Genomic DNA, 18,508 nt, shown 5'->3' with positions numbered 1-18,508 from the left:
GTGATTGGGCTTTTCTGAAATTATTACAATCCTGCCTTTATCACTGGTATTCTGAAATTTTACAGTGATATGACTTGGGATATTTCTTTTTTATTCATTTTGCTCAGCGCCAGTCTGGACCATTTTATCTGGGAAATTTTCTTGTGTCTTTCTGTTAGTACCACCCTCCCCTCTATCTTCGTTATTCTGCGTAGAACTCTTGTTAGGCAGATATCTCGTGTCCTGGACTGATCCTCTCATTTTCCCATGTTTTATCTCCTATAATCCATCCTTGTGTCTTTTTTTAGTTCTTTTTTCCATGAGATCTTTCTGTTGTTAGCTTCCAACTCTCTTCACTAAAAAACATCAACTATCACTGTTTTAATTTCAAAAGCACTTTCTTGTTCTGATTTTTAAAAATAAGTATATGGCATATTGTCTTTTTTTTTTTAATGTACTATCTTATCTCCCTGAGAATATTATGGTCTCTCTCTTTTTGGTTTCACTTTACCTGTGTTTTGATTCATTTCTTTCTTGTTGGAGATTGTCCATTCCTATTAACTATTTTCCATCTGGACTCTCAGCTCCACAATCCTTATGTATGGTCTCCAAGTTTCCCCAGAGAAAATGCCTCAGTCTTCTACATAACTGTCCATGGCCCCTGGCTTTGTGAGGCTGGGATAGAGGCTACCTCCTACATCACCTCCTCACTTTCATCCCTCTCCAGCCCCACTTCCTTCCATGGTGTCCAGCACCCAGCACCTCCTGAGACCTTCAGGACTCTACAGGAGGAATTGTTTGCTTCTTGTCTCCTTCAGCAGGCATCTCAACACGATCTTCCCTTGCTCCACTGAGGTGTTTACCATTCTCCTATCCCATTTCCAACTTTGTAGATAGTGGATGGGATTGTTGGCTTCTCCTAGTTTCACTGAGAATGGAGTTTGTATAGGTTTTTTTGCTCTCTCTCCTATTTGGGGGGCAATTTCAAGAGAAGAGGGACAGAAACATCTTCACCATTGTAAAACCACAAGTCTGAATTAAGTAGACATTAAATCTATATTAAGTCTACATTATCTTTTAATCCCCACAACTATTAACATTGTCATTAATAAAGCTGAGGCTTAGCGAGATTGAATTCTCTGCTCAAGGTCAACATTAGAATGTGGCTTAGAACCCAGGTCTTGCCAAGGGCAAGTTAATGCTTTTTCTCTTACTCCCTCCTGCCTCCAAACAGTCTGAGATCAAGAGAGGGTAGTAAACTATGGTCCAGCCTGTGGCTAATACCTGGAGAGACAATATGAGGAAGGCTTTCAGGAAAGAAAAGGGCTCTTGAATTTGTCAGAATTCCTAGGTGATTAATGGCTCTCCCAGAGACCATGGAGAATCTAGACTCTTGGCCAAGGAAATCAAAAATAAATAAAATATACTAGAAATTGGGTATAGCCTTGGGGGCAGGGGCTAAAGAATTTGGGGAGAATCCCTGACTCAGACCACGGAGAAAGAGAGAGGGCCTAAGTCCTAAGAGAATTTGGAGGAGAAATTGATTTCCAGGTTCCCAGAAGGAAAGATCAGTGAGGCCAATGGTGTCATACTGTGAGGGCAGGAGAAATGCTCCTGTGGGCACAGGACTAAAGCTGGTCCTGAGACATCAGTGATTTCTAGACTCCAGGCTGTCATTGGTATCAGGACTGGACTAGTCAGGGTGGGGTTGAGCTTTCAGATAACTAATAGGATTGGTAATAGAGCAACTTAGAACTGATAGTGTTAGTCCATCTTTTATGTGCATAACTTATTTTTTTGACCCAAGAGTAGGTCTTACATTAACTTGCTGTTTAGTTTCATCTTGTTAGAATCTGTCAAAGGCTGACACATGGGTTTCATGTCACAGACCATCCCGGATCAGTGATGGCTGCCTGGACCACCATGGAGAGAACAATTCTATGGCTTTGTACAGGCTCAGGGAACCGCAGCTTAGTGACGCCTGCCATGGGTGTAAGAGAGCTTACCACATGCTATTACCAGTTGATAAAATCTCCTCCCCCCAGATTTGTGTCCTCCACACATGTGGTCAGGATGCTTTCAACAGCCTTATTCAAGTCACTGATAAAAGTTGGTTGAGATAGATCCAAGGGCAGTGTTATCACTCACAGTTTTGAGATTGGCCTGGAGCTTGGCATTGATATATAATCTTTGGATATAGTCTACCCCATTCCAGATTGTTTTTGGAATTGATTCCCAGGTCACATTTTCCCAACTTGTGTCCAAGAGAGATTTTTTTTCCCTATAAAGCAGCCCCCAAGGAGGGTGCTTTCCTTTTATGTCCACTCCTGTGATACAGGAACTGGGATGCTGAGAAGTGAGCAGGTGACAAAAGAAAAGAGGTTAGCCCTTACATTTATGACCCCTAGGGTCCCGTATTTATGCAGCACTGCTTGAGGACTCCAGCCTGTTGTCTCCCATCAACATGAGACACAATGCTGTATCTCATGCATAGGGGAAATGAGCAGTGAAGATGACACAGAGCATGACAAAAATAAGCAGGCACACTCCATTTCAAGCAGCTCACACTTTTATCATAAAATACAAACTTTCTAAAATTAAGTGTCTTACTTCTACTTTACCAACAACAACAAAAACAAAAATCACTCATGTCAGCTAACTACAGGTGCATATGTGGTTGAGCAGGAGAGTATGTCTATGAGGGAGGTGCGTGTGAGGTGTGCAGCATGTGGTGTGTGTGAGAGGGCCTGTGTGTGTGAGAAAGTTGGTCAATAGTTGAGTCTGGTCTTGCTGTTTTCTGTCTGTGACCTGGTTGGAACCTTGGCTTTCCAAACCTCAGGCCACGTTATTACAGAATCCAGAGTTCCAGAGCACTTAGCCCTCACCCAAGGGCTAAGGTAGGAGGAGGGAGAAGATCATCTAAAAATTTATGCCATTCCCACTGGAGGAAAAATATGGGCTGTTCATCACGGGCCCGCCAGCTGTCGAGCCAAACCTGGAAGAGAAAGAAGACAGATGCTGTGATGGAACTCCTGATGTTAGCAGAGATATTAGGGAAAGTACTATGTTAATTTTGTGGCTGTCACGGACTAGAAAGATCATGACAGGCGTGGAGGCTAAATGTTTTAGCATAATAAAAAAAGATTTGCCTCTGGAAAAATAAAATATTAAAATGATACAATTGGAGGACAATAAAGATCTTCTTCTGTCACTTCCTTAGGAAAAGGAGCCCTTGGCAGCCTTTAGGGACTGCCTCTACGGGCCCAGTGTTCTCTCCATCTCCAGGACCACACAGCAGGGAGCCTCTCTGGATCTTAGCCCCTTACCTATGGGCCTAAAGCCATTCTACCTGCCTGGGAAGGCCAGGTATGTCTTTCAGGAATTCCACAACATCACAGAACCCAGGGCCATGTCCCAGTGTGAGATCCCAGAGTCTAGACAATTCCAGGGCTCCCTCTCCCCTTATCAGCTAAGTCAGGTTCCCCATTTAAATACCAGTGCGAGGAATAAGCATTGAGACATCACTGCATGCCTGGAACTTTGCTTAGATCCTCAAGGAAGGAAAAGCTGAGAGCATTTGAGCCTCACCTTCTAAGCATAGAAATGTGTACACTTCTGCTTTTTACCCCTGGCACCACTGCTGTTCATACTTCAAAAGAGAGTTCAAAAGCCGTCTCCTCTGTGACCTCTTCCCTGACCTCTCCAGATGGAATCATTTACTCACACTTCTGGGATCCTACAGCAATTTCTTCACCCATCTGTTAGGATGTTTTGAATGAATGGGAACAGAGCTCAGCACAAATTGCAACAGGGCAAATGGCTAGATTTAGTCTAATCCAGGGATTCTCAGCCCCTTTTCAGCTGGGCAGATGCATATTACAGAAGATGTTCATGTTTACCACACCCTTCCATGAATTAATGAAACAAAAAAAGGGAGGGGGTGAGGGAGGGAAACCACCGCATTAATTTGTAATGCCTCAGCTGGTATGGTATCCGTCGCTCACTCTAAGTGTCATGGGCAAGCTAGGCTTTGGGTTGATTTGCTTCCCTTCTCATTAAATAAATTCCAGGAGAGTAGGGACATTATCTGGACTGTTTGCCGCTTTATGCCCAGGGCCCAGCTCAGGACCTGGCACAAGGCAGGTCCCTTGTAAACAAGTATCCTGGCTGTAATCCCATCTCTTCTTCCCTCTTCTGGAACTCATATTGGAAAAGAACTGATTGAAAGTCATGTTAATACAGGGATACCCTGGATTCGGGTCTGATTTACAAAATAAAAACCAGAACCCATACTTCAGCATTTAATACTTTTTGGTAACAAATTACTCAAGACACACCTCATATTTGATTGCCATGCCCCACGCATCTAGGCCATTCAGGTTGGGAATTCCTGACGGGTTCACCTGCCAAGGGCATGGTCTAGACAGGATGTCCACTAGAGGGCCAGGAGGAGAGGCAACTCCATGGACTAGAGTTATCAAGGAATGCTTCCTGGAGGAAGAGGAAAAGCTGGAACTCACTTGAGCATGGCAAACTGGCCTGGTTGGCCTGATAAACTGCATATGATTATCCTGCCCCATGAATATACACAATTGATTCGGCGGGGGCCGGGGGGGCGGGTTTGGGACCCCCCCCCTTCCCTCAGAGCCACAGGCTCCTTCCTCTCCTCTTCGTATAGTTTAGTTTCTTGGTTTGCTCTTTGCTCCTGATCCTGCTTGTCTCCAAGGCTACACTCACCCTCAGTGCCCTTGCATGCTTCCTCCCCAGTGCAGCCTCTGCTAGACCTGCTCCACCCACAGAACTGGGAACCCTGGACACCACTGCTGTACTCCATACTCACTGGGTCGCAGCCAGTGGTGCCCACATCGCTCTATGATCCCTCCCCACACTCGCCTATTTCTTCTCTCACCTCACTAACACTCCCTTTTGGATCCTGTGCTGGGTCCTCCACATTTCCCCAAGCTCCCTACATGTAGGAGCCCCAGGGCTCAGTCTTGGGTCTTCATCTGTTCTCCAAGCACGCATGCTCCCTGGGCCATCTCATTCCATCCCGTGCCTTTAAATATCATCTATATGCTAATGACTCCCAAATGTACATTGCCAGCCCCAGCCTCTCCTCTGAGCCCCAGACTCACATATCCACCTGCCTCGCAGCAACCCCACTCATATGTTTAATGGGCATCTCCAACTTTGCATATCCAAAACCAAACCCCATCAACAGACCCTTCGCTAGTCATCTTGACCTTAGTATTTTGTTTATTTTTTTTTACTTTAAAGAGTTTATTTATTTATTTGAGAGAGTGAGCGAGAGAGTGAGCAGGAGCGAGCACAAGCGGGATTAGAGGCAGAGGGGGAAGCAGACTCCGCGCCAAGCAGGGAGCCCGACTCGGGGCTCAAACCCTGGACTCCAGGATCATGACCTGAGCTGAAGGCAGACTCTTAACCAACTGAGTCCCTAGGTGCCCTTGACCTTAGTATTTGGCATTGCCACTTGTTCAAATAAAACATTGAAGAATCATGCTTGACTTTTCTCCCTTTCCCACCATCAAGTCCTGTCAATTTGACCAAGAAAATAAATACTCCAGATTTTTTCACTTATCTCCTTCCCACAGTCTCCGCCAGCACCTCTTTAAGATTTATTTACTTGTTTCTGTTAGGGAGAAGTAGGGGGAGGAGGAGAAGGGCAAAGGGGGAGGGAGAGGGACAAGCAGACTCTGCACCAAACAGGGAGCCTAATGCAGGACTCAACACAGGGCTCAATCCCACCACCCTGAGATCAGGACCTGAGACCTGAGCTGAAACCAAGAGTTGGATGCTTGGCTGACTGTGCCCCCCGGGGGCCCTCCACCAGCACCTCTTTATCCCATAGCTGTCAGGGCTCCTATCCTGCGTCCCTGCATCAGCTCTTGCCCTGTGGTCCAGGCTCTGTACATTGGCCAACGTCACCTTCTTTAGACAAAGAATTAGAACATGTCCTCAGCAGTGTAAAAGCTATAATAGCTCCCCACTGTGCTTAAAAGAAAACTCCTCACCATGCCCACCAGGTCCTATCTAGTTTGGCCCTGCTTCCTCTCTGATTTCAATTCCACCCACTCCCTCTCCTACTCACCGTGCTCTGGCTACATTCTCCACCTCGGGGACACTGCCCAGAGTGCTCCTCACACAAATCTGTCGTCTCCTTTCATTCAGATCTCAGCTCAGGAGACATCCCTTCATTCTCTCACTCCCTTACCCCCCACACCTGACATGTGTGTGGTTTGTTTATTTCCTTACTGTGTATTTCTTTCCCTGGAATGAGAGAAGGAAGTTCTTTGCCTTGTTCCTTCCCTTCAGGAAACGCTGCCTAGAACAAATAATCCTTTGTGGGGACATGGCCTGCAACGCCCCCCTTGCCTCACTTTTCTGATTTCCTGACCTTCTCAACCTCTTGGGCCACAAGCCCACCCTGCTGACCACTCCTCCCCCATGTCACTGACCTCCTGTGCCCATTTTGTCTCCGGTAGACCCCAGGCTCTCTCCCACTCCCCAAACAGCTCCTTTCTCAGCCCTTTGCCACGCTTTTCCTCTCCCTGCCCCTCTGCAGGCAGCCAGAGACAGGTGTGCCTCCCCCCCCCCCCCCTCAGCCCCCCCCCAGTGCTTCGCACCTGCTGACTGATGAGACTTGTGTCCACACCCCCTCCCCGGCACAAACAGTTCTGGCTTCTGCAGTCTCGCCTCCCTCAGGCCCGGTGTCATGCTGTGGAATGGGACTTGTTGGGGACAGGTCTTGATTCCACTGCTGTCTTGTATAGTCGCACCCCCAAGGGAGGTGAGAACCTCTGCTACAGACCCTCCAGTCCCCTCCAGGCTGCACCCTGTCTTGCCTCCTATTTCCTCCCCTCCAGCCCATCCATGCACTCCAGGCTGCACTCATCTGCATGGGATCCCAGGCCCACCAGTCAGTCCTTAATATCCAAGCCCAACCTCCCTTTCTAATCCTATTTTCCACCTTTTCTGGGGATAAATCGAATACTTCAAGCAGAAGATGCCTTTGTTCCCCAGGCCTTAAGCGTGCTGCACACTTTCCCATCTGAGGGATGGACCCTCCTCCAGCCGCTGCTCCCTGAAACCTCCCCGCCATGCAGAGCCCCTGCACACCACCCAGCAGGGGTGCTCCCTCTGACTTGGGCCATGCTCGCTCTGGAGCTAGGGGGATGGGGACATATTGCTGTTTGTGGGATGGGATGACTGGGGGAGGTCCTGGGAGCCAGGCTCTCTGTCGTCTCTATTCTTTCTCCCAGAACAAGGTTGTGCCCACATCTCATCCCCTCTCAGTCTCTGAAGGGAATGACTGTGTCCTAGGCATCTGTGGGTCCCCGCAGGCTACATTCATATTAACCACATGAACTAACACAGAGCTTTCCGGGGGGGTTGGATGAAATGCACCCTGATAACCTGTACAGGAAAAGGGAAGAAAGGAGGGGGAAGGAGAAAAGAAAGAAGGAAGGAGGGGGAGGGAAGAAAAGGAAAAAAAGGAAAGAAAAGGGGTCATGGATTTCATGTTCAAATAACACTATCGATCAACCCCGTGAACATTTTCTATCAACTTTGAGAAATTAAATAGTCTGAGAATTCCAGTGGTTAAGAAACCTGTTTATCTTTGTTTCTCACAGCTTTGCCCAAACAGATCCGACTCTGGAAACCTTTTTTTAACATGTAATCCTCTTACAAGGCATTCAGGGGAAACACTGAAAAGATGAGAGTTTGAGGAGACCTAGGTGACATCACAATGAGGGTCTGTGACGGGGAGGTGGACAGGAAGGGAATCCATGTCAGGCTGGGGAATTTGTCCCTCACTCTATCAGCTCAGTTCCTCAAACTGGGGCACAGCTTCCCCAGGGTGTGTGAGGCTCAGGTCTTCAGGAGGGACGCGGCCTGCCTCTCGGAGCATGAATACAAGCTGAAGATTGGGTGGGTGCGAATGAGCGACCGTGTGCTCTTCTATCGAGACAAGGAACATTAATTTATGGCTGACCAGCATGTAAAATTTGTGTGGAATTTTCAGCTAAAATGCTGAGTTTGTGTTGGCTGCTTGCTGTGAAGTCCCTATCCTCTGCTGTTTGGGGCCCTTTGGTGGGAAAGCATGAGCAGCCATGATAAGCCCAGGAAGCCCCTTCCTCAGGGCCTGTTACAAAGTCAATGGGATGTTGGAGAGATTAGCCTGGGAAGGAGCTCAGGGTGCAGTAAGAAGGGCCAGGGGAGGGAGCTGTAAGAAGATTACTCAGCCGTGTCCTGTTGTAAACCAATCAAACGGACAAAGGCAGATGGTTCATGCTCCATCACCTGCCACCTGCTAGAGAGTGTACCTGCTCTCCACGGCCAACTAGTGTGCCTACGTTTCTGCAGCCAGACTGTGAGGCCCCAGCCCCATCGTGGGCCTACAACAGGGGCCCAGCAAACCCTGGGCCAGCCTCACCTCCATACCAGGTCTCTTCTGGACACACAGAGCCTCCGACCGGCACAGGTCTCCTCCCACCCCTCAGCCACGGAACATACGCACAGAGAACGCACCAGTGAGGCCCACCTGGCATGCTCCCCTCTCCTACCTCCCCGGCAGACTTCGGGGTCCAGGGTGGACTTACAGTGTGAGTTGAGGACTCACCCGTATGCCTGGGGGACGAGGTACTGCGGCCCATCTCCTGCCATGGGGGAAGGGTCTCGGGGATTGGTGGACAGCTTTGGAGGTGTCCTCTGGGGGTATGGATAGTTGGGCTGGATGAAGGGAATGTAGCTCAGCAGGGGAGTGTAGGAAGAGCGGAAAATCTGCTGTCCCATCTGCTGTGGATTGTACGGTGTCACCTGCAGGTCAGAGACGAGAGAGGGGCTGGGTCGAGCAGAGCCCATTGCTTCCAAACCTCCAGTTCCTGGCTTTAGCCCCAAACCCAATCCTGGCACCCCCCCTCAGCCCCTGTGCCCCTCAGTCACTGTAGGTGTCTATAAGGCACCCTGTTGGGATGGCAAAAGCCCAAGGCTCAGATTCCTATCTGAATGGCAAGATACTTAATTTGTCTGGGCCTCAGTTTCATCATCTATAGAATGAGCAAACATTCCCTTCACTGTATGGAGATTGAGTCGGTTGATAAAAGCAGAGACTGGTGCATAACAAAGAGCAAATAAATTTTATTTCCATTCTCTGGCCTGCCTCCCTACCTCTTACTCTGTCAATAACCATCCAAAAAGCCCTTGTTCATTTTTAAGTCTTTTACTATCTAAAAAAAAAAAAAAAAAAAAAAAAGGCTGTTGAGATTTCTATGTCCCTGGCTTCTACCTCAGGATCTCAACAGACTCCCAAGTCCAAGACAGCCCAGCTCAGTGGAAATGCCTGTGCCAGGTGATGGGGATATTCTGCATCTGTCTGGTGTGGTAGGGTGGCCGCCAGGCCCACAAGTCTACTGGTTGACCACTTGAGCTGTGGCTGCTGTGGACCCGAGGAACTGAATTATACATTTTACTTGATTCAAATGTAAATAGCCACATGTGGCTAGTGGTTGCAGTATTGTACAGTGTGAGTCTAGGAGAAAGGGCATACCCTAAATGATGGAGAGCTCATTACATCTCAGGCACTGTATTCTACTCCTGACAGCTCCAAATGTCAGAAAACCCTCTCGTGTATGGAGCTGACATCCATCCTCCTGGATGCTGAAGGGAGTTTCCAACAAAACTGGGGAAAGTTCTGAGATTCCTCTTTAAAAGCCAGAGTCTGGGGTCCAAGCTGCCGAGGCATTCAGCACACTGACAGCCTTCTCTCACCATGCATGTCCTTATCTAATTAAGTTGACCTTGCATAGTGCGTGCTCCAAGTGTCTGAGTTGCGGTCGGAACCCCCAAGGCATGAGACTGGTACCCGTGCCCTGAACCGCACCTCGACACCTGTTCCCTTCAAAAGCCCAAGCCCCTCCCTCTGGGCCCTCCTCATGTCTCCCCAGGGGACAGATAGGACCTAGTGATGCTGGATGTGGGCTCCCAAACCCCAAGATGACGAGCTAAAGGTCCGAAAGAGCCAAGACCTCACAGACAGAACCCAGGAAGGCACCTCCCAGGACAGACGCAGAAATGGCAGAAAATGGGGGGCTGGCGGAGGTCCGGGCCTGGGAGGGGATTGACAAGAAAGAGAAGCAGGTCCTGGAGCTCACACAAGCCTTCTGGAGGGATGTGTCCTTAACTCCGTGGAACTGGTAAACACCATAAAAAATGCCCCTCTGGAACCATGTCCGGGATATATTTTGCTGGCAAAAGCAATGACAGAATAGCGTGCCCAGAAAGCCACATCTGTACAAAAGGTTGGTGTAAAGAGATGTCCCTGGAAGGGTCCTGAAGGAACCAGCAACAGCAGCTGCCTCTGAGACTTTTTTTTTATTTTTTAACTTTGGACCATGTTCTTATATTACTTTTTCAGATATACGCACAAATGTAAGGTTGTCTCAACATGCTCCCTCTGGAGCTAAGGGGACGTATTGTTGTTTGTGGAATGGGAGTAACTGGGGAGACCCTGGGAGCCAGGCTGTCTCTCGTCTCTATTTTTCTTGACGCCACACAGCCCCTACTGTTAGAAAAGTAGCTCTGGCTCACTTAATAAAGTAACCTGTATCTGTGGGCTCTTCTCTACCCTCTGGAACATTCCAACATACTTCAGGTCAGAGGTACAGTTTGCTCCCTGAGGGGAGAAAAGAGGCGTAGGGGTGTGAGTCTGAGCGTGGCTTCTGTCTACCTGTGTGTGAGCGGGGGCAAGACCGGCCTGGACACGCAGTGCAGTGTCAGCCTCTCCCCTCACACCCCCATATCTGCCCCAAGACTTTCACTGTCTCTGAATACACGTGTGTGCCGCTTAGCAGCAGGCATAGACCTACGTCTTCCTTTGTGTCTCTGTATCTGTGTGTGTCTGTCTCTGCGGCTTTATTCTGATTCTGTGTTTTTGTGTATGTGTGTCCAAGAGGCAACAAGCCACGGTCGTTGGCAGCATGGACTCTGAAGTTAGGCTGCCCGAGGTCAGACCCCGATTCTGTCCTCGTGTAATTTTCAAGCGGATATCCTCTCCTGGCTTACCCGTGGAAGTGGGGGGTGCCAGATTTAGCAAACAAACAAACAAAAAAGACATCCAGTTAGGTGTGAATTTTAGATAAACAGCAATCATTTTTTTCATATAACAAGGACCCATACAATGTTGGGGGCTTCCTTATACCAAAACTTTATTCACCATTTAACTGGATGTCTTCTATTTTAACTAACAAACTGACCCAGAGGGAGAGGAGTCCTCGGCCCCACCGATGCTGGGCAAAACCATGTGGTTTTCTTTGTCCAGCAGAAGGCAGGTGCACGCTGCCATGTGCTAGCTCCAAGGTGATGCTCCCAGAAGCAGTGGGTGTTGCTGATCACCTCTCCCGCTCTCCTGTCGCCCACCCGAGGCAGGAGCAAAAGCTACTCTATCTTCAGCATGGTCCCCAAAGGGAGACCCGTGAAATGGGCTTGAACCCAATCCCAGCCCAGCTCAACCAACCCACAGACCTGTGAAGGAAAAATAAGTATTTATTGTTGAAAGTCTCTGGGATATTGAGGCTGTCTATCGCCACAGCAAAAGCTAACTAGTATGTTAACTTTATGACCTTGCACACGTTACTTAATCTCTCTGTGCCTCAGTTTCTTCATCTCTAACCTATTCCACAGGGTGGCTGTGAAGTTTATGCAGATAAAGCCCTTGGAGAAGGGCTGGGATGCAGTGAGGGCCATGGAAGCACCAGCATCTAGCACCTAGGGACACAGGTTTGATTCCAAGTGCATGCTGGCCTTCGTGTCTATTCTCTGGGGCCAAGGGCAGGCCAGAAAATCTGACTAGTGACCTGCTGGACCAAGATGAGGAAACAGATGTCCTTCTGACCTTCATGGCACTGGAACAGAGGTGAGGAGGTTGTGTACTCACCTGTCGGGAGTAACAGCCCATTTGGGGATGCAGGGTCTGCTGATAGGGCATCCTGGCTGCTCGCTGCGGGTATAGGCCCTGCGGGGAGAAGGGGGAGGCTCAGCGCAGTGGGGGCAAAGGGCTCCCCACCAGAGAGCAGCAGCCACTTGGCCCAGCTTCCCGCTCACAATGCCTGGATTGCCAGCCTGCTCGAGTCCATCCCACCGCACTGCTAGCCAGACCCTTCCATCGTCTGTCCAGCCACCAGACTGAGCAGGCACAGCTCACACCACACAGGAAGCCCCTGCTGAGCAGGCTTCATAGCCTTTCAGGGGAGTGTTTAAGGGGAGAGGGATCTGATGGTCTCTTGAATCCCAGATCCGCCCCCTTGGTAGCTGTGTAACCTTGGGAAAGTCACTTCACTTCTCTGAGCCTCTTTTCGCTTGTTCATAAAATTACATGTATTCAAACAGATAGAGCCTGTGAAGGTAGCCAAATTATCTCTGTTGTTATCTATACCCTTTTTCTAAGTGCCTTTCCCAAGACTGCAGTCCTGCCCCAAGACATGAGGCATCGATGAGCCTCTGCGTGTGTGTGTGTGCTGGTTTGCCTCCATGTTTGTTTCGGCATGTCGACATGGGTGCTTCCACTTGTGTCCGCCGCTGTGTGTTTCAGGAGTATTAGGCTGGGTCTCTGCAGCTGTGTGTCTGCACACCCACACATTCACCCGTGTCTGCTCCTTATGGCAAGGACCGGCAGGAAGATAAATGAGTTAGTGCCTCCAACAGCTTAGAACCGTGCCCAGCGCATAGCAAGGGTTCTGTGAATGTTCGGTATTTTCAGCATCGCTCACTGCTCCCCCACCTTGAAGAGGCGGTCGGGCCAGTTCAGCCGAATGGGAAGTAGAACCTTTATTCAGAACTCCATCTGGGGCGGCCCTGGGCGCCCATGTGTACACACACACACACACACACACACACACACACACACACACACAGAGTTGGCTACAGTGGGTGGGGTCAGATCATAGTCCCTCCAGGCTCAGACTGCCTCTACCTGACAATTCAGAGTTACCTCCGAAGACGCGGCTCAAAGCAGTCTTCAGGCCAGTATGTCTTTCCAGAAGATTCCAAACCCCAAGATGGTGCCCCCATTCTGGGCCAGCCTGTGCCAATTATCAAAGTGTTGATGGCCGACACTGTGTCCTTGATGACTTCTTCAGCACCCATGGGCTGACATGGGGCCCATCGTCCAGGTCCCCGAGTATACACAACCTCCAGAGCCTGCCCTGGCTCTCTGCTCCCAGGTGACTGACACAGGCCGTGGTCTGGCTGCTCCCACTGCCACCAGCCCCTTTACCTGCGGCCAGAGCACCAGCTCCCCTTCTCTGCAAGCCCTGCGGCCCCAGGGCAGCCCTGCTCACCACCATGACCATAGCCTGGTGTCTGCGCCCCCCACCAGGGCCTAAACCTGAGCAGTCAGACAGTCAGACAGGCAGGTTCCCTGCAGCTGTTCTGGTGCACGGCGAGCTCCGAGACCAGGTTCCATGTGCCCACCTCCCTCCTGGTCAGCCTGGGCTCTGCGTGCATAGCCAACTCCCAGGGCCTCCGTCCTCCCCACACCTGGGCTGGGCTGCTCCTGGGGCCCATGCAAGACAAAGAGCCGCCCATCCCTGCTCCATCCTGGATGCATTTGCAGGAGTCAGGACCACATGCATCAGTACAAGCGGCACACTCTCTGACCTTCAGGACATTTCTAGTTGCTCAAATTGCAATTCTGCAATTCTGTAAAATCACAAGCAAGGGTAAATAAACATTCATTCTTCTTTGCTTGAGGTCACGGCCCCTTTCTACCTTCCTTCCTTAACTGGGAACAGAGTTCCTTTATGCCAAGAAGCAGCCTAGGAGCCTCCAGAGCTCCTTGGTGCTGCGGACTTAGTCTTCCATGGCTCTGCATCGCTCCACAGTGGAGCTCTGAGTAAATTGGATTTGGGACCTCATCTTTATTCCTAACGCCACGCAGGAGAAGAGACGAGGATAGACCGTTCCCTGTTTCTCCTCTCTGTCTCCTCAAGGTCTGTGGAGCTCCCTGACCCTGTTTCCTAGGAAAATCAGGGCTGAATAATAATAAAAACCAACATCTGTATCATACTTTAGACTTTTCAAAGCCCTTTCTCACCCGTGGACTCAATTAACCTTACAACTGAGTCCATGCCACTGCCACCGTCGCTGCTGCTAATTGCTACGAGCCCATTTCACAAGTGAGGAGACCAGGGCTCAGAGCATTTAGCTAACTTGAGCTTGCCCAGAGCCACACAGCTTGAAAGCAGCAGGTTTCTTTAAACGCCAAGTCTTCCAGTTCCAGAACCTGCCTTCTTTTTATTATGTCAGGCCCCTTGATGAGCCGTCTTGAAGTTAGACCGCATTATGAAATGCTGAGAAGCTGTGAGAAGGTAAATGGCCCTGTTCTCCCTTGCTACCTGGGAGGGTCAGTTTCTTCAGCCGAGGCCAGGAAGCCTTAGAGGCAGCTATGCGCTGCAAACACTGGCATCTCTGAAAACAAAGGACCTTCATGCTCAGATAATACTTTCGAATCTCACTCCCTCCAAAAAGCCAAGCCAGAGACAATGGACATAGCAAGGAGCTCTTAGCCACTCTTTATAACGTGAGCCAGCGTGCACCTGCTTTATACGCTGAGCCCTGAGTGCACTTAGAGCGAATCAGTTTACAATGTATAAAATGATGCGGTTTCTTCTCTTCCTGGGTTGGGGGTGAAGTCATAGTGCTGGTCTGCGACTTGTGCCTGACCTGTGCTGGACTCTGGGCATCGCAGTCATCTGTGAACACCCTCGCCTGGCCGACGCCCAACCGGTGGTTAGGGTGGAGCCAAGGCTTTTAAATTACTTCAATGAACAAGTAAACACAAATAAAAAGGAACAGGTCGCTCAGTAGGTAAGTAAAGGACTGAAGAGTGAAGGAGCAAACACAGAAACGCCAGGATGGGGAGCACTGGAGAAGAGGTCTGGGGACAGATGAGGGTGCGAACAGGGCAGTTCTCTCAAGACCTAAGAAAGGACGAGACAGATACGGGACTGACTCACGCTAGCCTCCCCCTCCATCATGCTTCATGGCAGCCCCAGCTCAAGGCTCTCCATCCTGCAGGGGGAGGGGGTGGGCACTTGTCCCCTTTAGCAAACAAACAAACAAACAAAAAGGCTTGAAAACAAAACATCAGAGAGAAAGACAGACACTTCGCTGAACTCTGTGAGCTTCTGTTTAAGCTTCTGGGGCTGAGTCTGGTGGTCCCGCTCAGAGAGGCTCTATGTGGGGTAGAGAAGATCTGCCTTCTGCACAGGGGACACCTAAGCCCAAGGCTTGCCGCTCTGTTGTAAAGGAGATGACACAGGGAACCAAGGAGTCGTGGGAGCAGAAGGGACACAGAGACTGGGTGAGATAATTTGCAGGTGTATTGCCTTCTCTGTGTGCCCTCTCCATGCTTTCCTGGCCCAGCCCAGGGCAGCAGGCCCCCAGGGACCTGGGTGTACAAGTTGGTGTATCCTGCCCATACATCTACGTGCCATTCTGGAGAGGCTGGGGCAGAGGCCAGTAGACCAAGAAATCCTAGATGCTGAGCACCTTTCCTGGAGAAACTGAGCACAACCTAAAGGGACTGTTGAAGCTGCTGAATTGAACTAAGGTTTAAACCAGAGTGGACATTGATTTGATTTTTTTTCCTCCTTCTGTCCAGTGGGCGGCAGCTCTTAAGGGAGATTGACTTAATAGACAGACTAAAGAAACTACATTTTCCTGCAGAAATAAGTTCCATGAGTAAAATTTCCAGGAGCCCTGCTCCTTGTGTTTCACTGTCCCTTTGTATCTGGTCACGAACTCCCTTTAGGCTAGGAGCCCCAGACTGTGAATGCATGCCAGGCCACGGGAGCTGGTACAAGCTAAGACTACTCAGATGTCCTTTAAATAAGGTGGTCATATAGATTGGCACCCACCCCAGGACACTTGGGAGTAAAAAGGGGGTGCTTAGAATAATTATGTTGGGAAAAAAGACCAAAGCCGGGACTGTCCCAAGTACTCTAGGACACATGTCATCCAACTCTAAAGGAAGTCACAGCAGGTGGGTGGGAAACAAGGACTATGCCCTCATCCCATGCTGGGAGCCCAAGCACTTCACAGGCCAACACTAGCAAAGCAGAGGTGAGGGACCCTCTCACTCACCTGATACTCACCTGATACTGCGGGAAGGTAGAGTGATTTGTGAACACAGGAGGAGGCGGGTAGTTCAGGTTGAGCCAGAGTGGCTGGTTCAGGGTGGCTGAGGTCAAGGCTGTAGCAAAGCGTGGGGTGAAAACATTCCCTGTGTACTTGAGGTTGCTCTTGTCGGCCACCGTCACAGGTGGGTTAACTGTGAGTCACAGGAGAAGGAGAGTGTCTCAGGGACTGCAGAAGGAGGAGGCCAACACACCCGCAGCACCAGGGCCACCTCGGGGTTCATGTTCTCAGGTCCTTTAAGCTCCAAGAGAGTTCCTCAAAGTGTGGGGGACTTTCCAACTACGGGAAAACGTCGTTCGCACACACCTGGCCAATTTGGAAGTGGTGCGAATCCCAGCATGGTCTGGCTTAGAGCTCTTTCTCCACTATTTGCTAGTAAAGGAGGTGGTTTAGCAAGAGAAAACAATACACCAGGTTGCTAGGGCCATAGTTCATCCATGTAGAAAACCAAATGCTTCTCAGTGCTTTACAAAAATCCAGTTTTATACCAACAATTGCTATGCTGTTGGAATTCATACTAACCAAATTATTAAAGCAGCCCCCTGAGGACATACACTTGGCCACACTGAGGACCTTACCCAGGTTATATATAACTGACACGGTATGACCCCAAATTAGTCTGAATGGATGAGATCTGGTTGGGTTTTTCTAGGATACGAATCCTTGATTCTCTCCCTCTGTCCTGTGGGCTTCTAGAGTCAAAGATGGGGCCTCAACTTCCCCTTAGAACATCTTTTGGGGGAAAGGAGGTTTGACGGAGACAGATGTAGGGAGAGAAAGGAGGGACATGGATAACCTCAGTGTAGGAATCATCTGAAGCATGGATTTTTCCTTGGCTTGAACAACTTGAGGGCACAGAGGTATGCAGGCTCAGGGCTATATTCAAACTGACCCCTCGTGGACCCCCTGGGACCCTGAAATTCACCTGCATTCCTCTAGCAGTGGTAGTCCTGATAAGGGACATGGGAGAGAGTCATTCCCCCATTCTATGAGCTTAAAAACACACGCCCAGAGAAAGCCAGTGACTGGCCCTTGGATGAGGCAGCCATTTGGTGACGATGGAGCCGTCACGGGGCTATGAGAATGTCTGGAAGGGGCGCCGGGGTGGCTCAGTGGGTTAAAGCCTCTGCCTTCGGTTCAGGTCATGATCCTAGGGTCCTGGGATCGAGCCCTGCACCGGGCTCTCTATTCAGCGGGGAGCCTGCTTCACCCTCTCTCTCTGCCTGCCTCTCTGCCTACTTGTGATCTCTGTCTGTCAAGTAAATACATAAAATCTTAAAAAAAAAAAAAAAAAAAAAAGAGTGTCTGGAATCCCCTTCCTCTCCAGCCCCTCCCCCCGCAGGACCAGCTTACGTTTCAACTCCAGCCCGTCCACCTCCACTTTGCTGCGAAGCTTTAGCTGCATGCTTGGGTTTTTGGTGGCCCCAAGAAACTCATAGAGCAGGTTCTTCTCGGCCGGCCACGCAGGCTTCTTGGCTGGTAGGGCCGTGGTCACGGAGCCCACTGAGTCACTACACCCCTCTTCACCACAGGTGTCCTTCCGGCTCTGGGGCCACTGACTGAGAAAGAGGCTCTCTCGACCCTTGGTCGGCTCCTTGATGCCAGAGTTCCATTCTATGGCAGGGGAGGGGAAACTGAGTCAATGGGTCTGGGAGGCCACGGGCTGGATGCAGGGAGCACTTTCTTGTGGACAAAGTGACAGGTCCTCCCTATCACACACCTGTGGCTCAGACTGCTCTGGGGTCTCCCTTCCAGCCCAAGCCAGTCCTAGTCTCCTCCCTGAAGCCTTCATGGACCACTGCCCATCACAGCCTTCCCCTCTCATGCGTGCAAACGTGGATCCGTCTGTCCATCCATCCTCTCTTCCTTCCATCCAAACTTCCGTCCTTCCAATTACCTTTCTTTTCTTCTCTCTCTTTCTCTCCTCCCTCCCCTTTTCTCTGCTTTCTCTCCTTTCTACCTTTTTTCTCTCTTCTCTCCCTCTTTTGTTTCTCCATTCCCTCTATTCATCCACAGTGTCAAGCTTGGGATACGGAGCTGCCTTCAGCCCCGCCTCCTGGCTCCGTAGGGAAGACCCGCAGCTTCTATAGAACACGTAGCCTAGCTGAGGTCCGGCCCCTGTGGACTCTACTCCTGTTTTGGTGCTCACGGGTGATCCAGCCCATTTGTCAGCACCAGGCCCTGACCTGAGTACTGAGGACACCGATGAGTCAGAGCCAGACTCAGGCCTGCAGGAGCTCACAACAAGGAGGGAGAGAGAGAGACAGACCCAGAAATAGCTCCAGGACAAGGCAGATGGGAACTGTGAGGTGAC

At 50.1% G+C, this 18,508-nt stretch overlaps 1 protein-coding gene across 1 annotated transcript in view; it reads right to left on the bottom strand.

The window, feature by feature from the left end:
• Positions 1-2,898: 2,898 nt before the first annotated feature.
• The window catches only part of LOC111143722 (chromosome unknown C1orf94 homolog), a 36,972-nt gene continuing 21,362 nt past the window's right edge, over positions 2,899-18,508 (bottom strand). Inside the window, exons 3-7 of the mRNA XM_022497550.1 lie at positions 17,548-17,808; positions 16,152-16,327; positions 11,933-12,010; positions 8,621-8,817; positions 2,899-2,974 (exon numbers count right to left, since the gene is read on the bottom strand). Coding sequence (XP_022353258.1) covers positions 2,899-2,974; positions 8,621-8,817; positions 11,933-12,010; positions 16,152-16,327; positions 17,548-17,808 — 788 coding nt within the window. The remainder of the gene's footprint in view (positions 2,975-8,620; positions 8,818-11,932; positions 12,011-16,151; positions 16,328-17,547; positions 17,809-18,508) is intronic.

The sequence above is a fragment of the Enhydra lutris genome, unplaced genomic scaffold (genome assembly GCF_002288905.1).
Source record: "Enhydra lutris kenyoni isolate GAN:26980312 unplaced genomic scaffold, ASM228890v2 scaffoldscaffold9, whole genome shotgun sequence".
Taxonomy (NCBI): domain Eukaryota; kingdom Metazoa; phylum Chordata; class Mammalia; order Carnivora; family Mustelidae; genus Enhydra; species Enhydra lutris.
Note: the sequence above shows the minus strand (reverse complement) of the source record. Positions and strands in the feature narration are given on the sequence as shown.